The sequence below is a fragment of the Ipomoea nil genome, unplaced genomic scaffold, assembly GCF_001879475.1.
Source record: "Ipomoea nil cultivar Tokyo-kokei standard unplaced genomic scaffold, Asagao_1.1 scaffold1074, whole genome shotgun sequence".
NCBI classification, from domain to species: domain Eukaryota; kingdom Viridiplantae; phylum Streptophyta; class Magnoliopsida; order Solanales; family Convolvulaceae; genus Ipomoea; species Ipomoea nil.
Window position 1 is genome coordinate 2,065,001 of NW_017617502.1, and position 7,500 is coordinate 2,072,500.

The 7,500-nt window shown below is 37.2% G+C and overlaps 1 protein-coding gene and 1 non-coding gene across 2 annotated transcripts in view; both read right to left on the reverse strand.

Moving 5' to 3' along the window:
* Positions 1–1,075: 1,075 nt before the first annotated feature.
* On the reverse strand, positions 1,076–1,149 carry TRNAN-GUU. Its single transcript has one exon. It is a non-coding gene; the product is annotated as a tRNA-Asn (tRNA).
* Positions 1,150–4,980: 3,831 nt separating this feature from the next.
* LOC109182625 (protein NRT1/ PTR FAMILY 5.2-like) overlaps positions 4,981–7,500 on the reverse strand; it is a 4,895-nt gene continuing 2,375 nt past the window's right edge. Inside the window, exons 3-4 of the mRNA XM_019332774.1 lie at positions 6,727–7,298; positions 4,981–5,824 (exon numbers count right to left, since the gene is read on the reverse strand). Coding sequence (XP_019188319.1) covers positions 4,981–5,824; positions 6,727–7,298 — 1,416 coding nt within the window. The remainder of the gene's footprint in view (positions 5,825–6,726; positions 7,299–7,500) is intronic.

Sequence of the window (7,500 nt, forward strand, 5' to 3'; positions counted from 1 at the left end):
GTCTTCCTTAGACGGCCGTGGCTGTCCATGAAGAAAGAAGACAACCACCAGTTGTCCGGCGCGGACCGCCGATGGCTGTTTTTTGTTTTTTGTTTTTTTTTTTTTTGAATTTTTAAAGTATTATTATTATTTTAATTAATTAAAATTAATTAATTAATAAAAAATAATATTTTTAATAAATAAAAAGTATTTATTTTAAAAAATAAAATAAGAAAGACACGTGTCAACACTATATCGATTTAACATGTTAAACAAGTCATATTGGACTTTATTGAACAATTTTACAGGTTTAGGTGACTTGAATGAAGCTTTTTTCATTTAAGAGACCCAATTGCACTATCCACTTTACTTAGGGGGCCAATTTGACACTTTTCCCTTTAATTTATAACAAGTGATATTAAGGTCAGGTCACGAGTTCGAATCCCAACAATAACATTTAAGATTGGACACTCGTTGGCTAGAAGATTGTTGGGTGGAGGCCAGTAAAGGATAAAAAGGCCAAGTCCAACACCCAACGTCTCGAACAATGTGATGATTTTTGGCGTATTATGTCGTGGAACCGTGTCTATCGTGTTTATAATTACTGAACTCTATGTTTATAATTTTTGAACTTCACATTCACAATTATTGAACTCTATATTCACAATTACAGAATTATATGTTCATAATTATAAAACTTTATGTTCATAATTTTTGAACTTCATATTCACAATTATTTGAATTCTATATTACAATTACAGAATTCTATATTCATAATTATAAAACTCTATGTTCATAACTCTAGAACTCTATATGTTCATAATTTGTTTAACTCTATATTCACAATTATGAACAGTTTTAGAATCATGTCAATCTTGCAAGGTGGACATGATTCCACAAGATTACATATTATTTTGAGGGTTTTCTTTCATTTTTAATATCTTTTTCTATAGTATAATTTTTACTTATTATTATGCTCGACTTTGATTTTTGTTTTTTTTGTTGGTTACAAGTTCAAAAATCCAAAAACGAAAACGACCCTAGGCCGTACGGGTGCAATTTTTACGAAAACATTTTAAATTCTTCACAAAATAAACGCTAGAAGGAGGGCTTGAACCTCCGACCTTGTGGTTAACAGCCACACGCTCTAACCAACTGAGCTATTCCAGCCTTGTTGTTTATTAGAACAAAATATAATAATAATCTATATAGCTCAGACAATCAAAATACGCCATTTTTTTTTTTTTTTTTTTAAAACAAGCAAACCATTTAGATATGCATCAATATATAATTTTTATATTATTTTTTACGTCAGTATGTACCATGGTTACAAAAATCGCGCCTAGGTGCCGATTAATCGGGAAGGCAGTTTGGTCCACTAATTTCTCAAAAAAAATGCTTCTTTAGCTCTTAATTTTTTTTAAATGTATTTAGATGGATTAAACAATCTTTTGAACACTTTTACAACCACTTTCGTAAATAGTTTCTAAGAAATAACTATGGAAACCTTATGTTTTATTACTAAATTTTAAAAAATTTTAATTTTTAATTTTATTTTTAATTAAAAAATAAAAATAAATAAAAAATAAAAATAAAAAAATCGGCGCCCTTGCCGCCTAGGGGGCGCCTAACGTTTTTTGCAACATTGGTATGTACAGAGTTATTTGGAATTGGATTGTTTATTTTTTTTTCATTTTAATTTACATATCTACTATTCTAATAAGAGCTAATAATGTTAGACTCTAGAACAAAAAAAAAAAATGTTGGTGTAATTGCTTCTTAAAATGAATGGTTCATATTATTTGATTTTAATATTTTTAAATGATTTTCCTTATTTAAAATAAGCGAAAGTGACAAATGTGTCTACTTTAAAGAAACGATAGACGGTTAAGTCATTCTTTGTTTATACGTAGATGACATGCTCATCGTTAGTAGTAACGATCGGATGATCAAGTCTACCAAAAACATGTTAAATGCGAGATTTGACATGAAGGATATGGGTTTGGCTGATTTAATCCTCGGGATTAGAATCATTAGAAGACCTGATGGTCTTGTGTTGAGCCAATCACATTATATTGATAAAATCCTTGAAAAATTTAACAAGGATAATCAGCAAAAGACTAGGATGACATTAGATCGAAGCGTTCATCTAACCAAGAACCACGGAGAGTGTATTTCTCAAGTAGAATATGCTCGGGTTATTGGTAGTTTGATGTATCTAATGAGCTGTACTAGGCCGGATATTGCCTTTGCGGTTAGTAAACTCAGTAGATATACGAGTAACCCTGGTGCCATGCACTAGACGGCAATAGTGAAGGTTCTGAGATACTTAAGGTATACTCGAGACCTTGGACTGCACTATGGGAGATATCTTGCTGTACTTGAAGGGTATAGCGACGCTAGCTGGATATCTGATATTAAGGACTCCAAGTCCACGAGTGGCTACGTGTTTACACTAGCCGGTGCAGACGTTGCATGGAAATCCTCTAAATAGACCGTGATAGCTAAATCCACGATGGAATCTGAGCTGATAGCCTTGGACAAATGTTGTGAAGAGGCGGAATGGCTACGCCATTTTTTAGAGGATATTCCTAATTGGGAAAGACCTGTACCTCCAATGTGTGTGCATTGCGATAGTCAAGCTGCAATTGGACGAGTACAGAATCATATGTATAATGGTAAGTCTAGACATGTGCGTCATAGACATAATACCATTAGACAACTTCTCACAACTGGTGTTGTCTCGATTGACTACGTAAAGTCAAAAGACAATATAGCGGATCTGCTAACCAAAGGGTTATGTAGAGTAGCTGTGGAGAAGTTGAGACGAGGAATGGGTCTAAAGCCCTTGGTATAAAGTTCTATAGTGGACACCCAACCTAGCTGGCACCTAGGTTCAATGGGACAACCAAATTATGGAACGGAGCGTGTCACTGTGGGGGTCTCGGATTCCCTACCACTCCTCGTTAGAAACAGTGGCTCCCGCACAAGGTTACCATGTTAAATGCTTTAGTGATTCGAATGTCGGTTGACATATGTGAGTATGCGGGATACTCGGGAAAGAATCACCTATGTGAGAGAGAAGTGAGGGTCGCTTCAAAGGAGAATTGACGGGCACAATTCTTCACAAACTCTTGCAGAACCAGGAATGGTGACCCACGACCAAAATGGGCACAATCATGAGAACAAAGCATGGTTGGGAGGATCCTGTGTGAGATATGTCATCGTCTACACAAACGGCAGTCGGTTCAAAGACATCGCGTTCTACCGTACAGTCAGTAGAATAAATGTATCTTCACGAGAGAAGGTTCAAAGGGTGTGACCCTACCTATCCTATGCAGGGATCGACCGTTGAACACAGTTGTTTCCGTTTTTAAAACTACCCCGAAAATCAATTTTCATTCATGTGGGGGAATATTGTTGGAAAAATTAGCTTAAAATGACATAAAATGGCATATTAAGTGGCTATTTTGTGGTACAATTATCAGTGGGGTCCACTTCCGATTTTGCTCAGGTCAAAGTGGATTCGGATTTTTCGTAGTAAGACGAAGAGATTGATATATATTGTATGCTCAAAACGGATAATGGTGAATGAGATATTGATTCTCAAAGTAGACCCATTTGAGTTGGGAAATGAAGGGAACAAAGTGAGCTTTGTCCCACATTGGTTTGGAAAGTGGATTTGCCCCCCTTATATACAAGAGCTCTTTTGAAGCTTGTAGAATTGTATAGCATAGAGACTCTCGCGCGCGCGGGCGGGTGGGGTTTGCAAATCAAAATCCAACTAGAAGAGATCGAAAAGGCTTGAGTCAAGCCCGAGCTTGCGGGTACCTGCGGGCACGAATGTCAATAGTTATGCTGTGCAACCGAGCTCGCGGGTACCTGCGGGCACGAATGTCAATAGTTATGCTGTGCAACCGAATGCACCATGCGCATGGTGCATACGATGCAAAACGACGTCGTTTTGACTAGCATTATTGTGGATATATAGTTATGAATTTCTGGATATATAGTTATGAATTTGTGGCCGGATATATAGTTATGAATTTGTGGCCGGATATATAGTTATGAATTTATGGATATTTAGTTCATTCATTGTGGATATTTTACTTCATTCATTGTAGATATTTACTTCATTCATTCACTGTGGATATATAGTTATGAATTTCTGGATATATAGTTATGAATTTATGGATATTTAGTTCATTCATTGTGGATATTTAGTTCATTCATTGTAGATATTTACTTCATTCATTCACTGTGGATATTCAGTTCATTCATTGTAGATTTTTACTTCATTCATTCACTGTGGATATATAGTTATGAATTTATGGATATATAGTTATGAATTTATGGATATATAAAAATGCTATTGCCGAGAATCGAACCTGATTTCTTCTTTAAGTGGAACGCGCGTTTTTTTTAACCAAAATGACGTCGTTTTGCATCGAATGCACCATGCGCATGGTGCATTCGGTTACACAACATAATTTGCGCACGAATGTCGTCCGGAAATTGGCTAGCATTACAGGCTAAGTTATGCCAAAGAGGCGAAAATTGGCTGGCCTTACGGGCTAAATTATGCCAAAGAGGGGTTACACCACAGCACGCACGAGATGTACTCTCGTGTATCTGTGACCACGAGAGGTGCACTCTCGGGTTGCACCACAGCACGAACCTGCACCCCAACGGTACCCAACAACAGAAACATCTATCAATGAAAGGCATGCATGCATTTGAATTGATATACAATACAATGATAGAGCAATATATGGATGCGAGTTTTATTGGAAAATACTTGGTGTACTCTTATTTTAAACTCCCAACTTGTACTCCTTTTCACATGCTTTTGATGTAGACACTTTTCGGTGAACCCACATGATGAAAATAATCAATCATGATTTGCCACCTCAGGGAGTATATGATTTGCCACCTCAGGGAGTATAAATGAGGGAGTAGAATTTTGGGATTTATATACTACTAACTCTTAATATAATTAGGCTAGCTTTCTTGAGAAGGGTGCGGCATGGATTCCTGCAACTCCCCCTCAGTGTTATAAGTAAAGTTTTTGGCAACAACCAGGAAAAACAGCAAGTTGAGAAAGCTGAGAACCGCACAGAAGGCGTAGTAGTAATCCAAGTGCGAGACATTGAGGTTGTCCAAGATCCATCCATGGCGGCCATGTCTCTTCGTGATGTTCGCCACGGCAGACAGAATAACACTGCTGAGATAATACCCAACCCCCAAACTCGTCGTGAAATACGCCGTCCCCAAACTCTTCATCCCTTCCGGCGCCTGGTCATAGAAAAGCTCCAACTTCCCCACTTCCAAAAAGTTATCCGCCACTCCCAACAACCCAAACTGGGGAAGCAGAACAAAGATCGACAAAGGAACTATCCCTTTCTGGGCAACAATCCCATGCTCTTTAGCCACACTTAACCTCTTCCTCTCAGCTAAAACCGCAGTGACCATTATGACGACATGAATGACCAGACCAATCCCCATTCTCTGCAACAAGGTGATTCCTCTGGGGTTTTTGGTGTAACGCCTAATGAAAGGGACGAATAGGCGGTCGTAGATCACGATGGATAGTAACATGAAGATGGTTATGAAGGCGGTGAGACATGCGGGGGGGATTTCGAAGTTGGAACCTAGGTGTCGCTTTAAGGTTGTCCCTTGCTTTATGAAGAGTGTGTGTGCTTGAGCTGCCACGGTGCTGGGGATGATGGTTGCCATGAGGATTGGCACCATTTTTAGCATTCGCTTCGTTTCTTCTACTTGGGTCACTGGGCAGAGCCTCCACGGACTGCTTTCCCCACTTTCCACGGCTGCTTTATCAAGAAACCTATCAAATTATAGATAGATAAGAATTGAAATTAATTAGAAAAACATATATATATATATATATATATATATATATATATATATATATATATATCACTGATTACTTAAAAGGTCGAAACCCATCATCTTGCCTTTAAAAAACATATGATTGTACAATGAAATAAAATTGAGTTTTTACTATACATATATATAGTAGAAGTTTGAATATATATAACTAAAAATATACACAAGTAACTAAAGGATGAGCTACCCAAATAGATGGTAAAGCATGTAAGTCTGAAGGTTGAAACTTGGGACATGCTAAATTTTGATTATTTAGCATTTTTAATTTAGCCCTTAATCAACAATATATGTGGTTTTGCATGTTTTGTTTTGTTTTGTTTTTTTTTTTTTGTTTTTAATATCTCATTAATTTAACTGTTCTAGAAGATTTTTGGCTTCGTCCCTGCATAGCATGGTAAGCAATTGATCCTAAAAAATGATATCAGTAAGAGTAAAAGTGTACAATTAAGGCTGAGAGGATTTTTTTATTTTTTATTTTATATATATATATATATATATATATATATATATATATATATATATATATATATATATATATATAACTATCTTGTTAATTTAACCTTTCTCCCCTATTCGAGAAGATTTTTGGCTCCACCCCTGCATAGTGGTAAGCATTTGATCCTAACAAGTCAGTAAAAGTAATAATTGTACGGTTAAGGCTGGCAGGTCTACAAGAACCATTGGGTAGAGATCGGTGAAAGGCCAAGTTTAACACCCTTCTTGCCTCTAAAAAATGTGACAACATAAAATAATAAAGTTACACCTTGACTACTAACCATATAACTTTTGAGGTAGTGATAAACCAGAGTCCTATCATATCCTAACACTATATATACATACCTTAGAGTGGAGGAATGATCAATTCTGGGAATGGTAGAGTTGGAGTAGTGTTCCAAGCTGAGCTCATGAAGCTGTTTGGGGTCAGTTGGGACAGGCACCTTAATATTACGGAACGCAGCCACAAGAACCTTAGCCATCCTAGTGAGTGGGCTGCCAGAGGGGGTCTTGTGCCTATAGAATGGAGTCCCAGCAACGAAAACCAGTACCGAAACCAGCAGCCCAACAGTTGGCACCCCATAACCAATGCTCCAACTCTTATCATCTTGAATGTAGACGAGGATGGTGTTGGAGAACAGAGTACCTAGGAAGATGCTAAACATCCACCAGTTGAAAAATGAGAGCTTTAGGAACCTTTCCTTGGGCTCGAAATTGTCGAACTGGTCAGCACCCATGGTGGAGATATTGGGCTTGGTCCCTCCTGTTCCTACTGCGATTATGTACAGCGCCAAGTAAAACACGCCTATCTGTAGTGAAGAGGCAGGCTTTTTACAGTCCTCATTTTTTATTCCATTACCGCAGGTGGGAGGCTTCAGGGCTTTGAGTGAAACGGCCAATGTCAATAGGCACATTCCCTGCATACATACATACAATAAATATTATGTGTACATCACTAGCTAGCTACAAATGCACTTTGTTATGATCAAAGACTTACTATTATACCAAACACTATAACTTTTGGTGTACTAATATGAATTTAATCTAGCTAACAAGTGGTATAAGAGTCATGTCACAAATTTGAGACTCAACAAGAATAAACTGTATACAACTGCATGC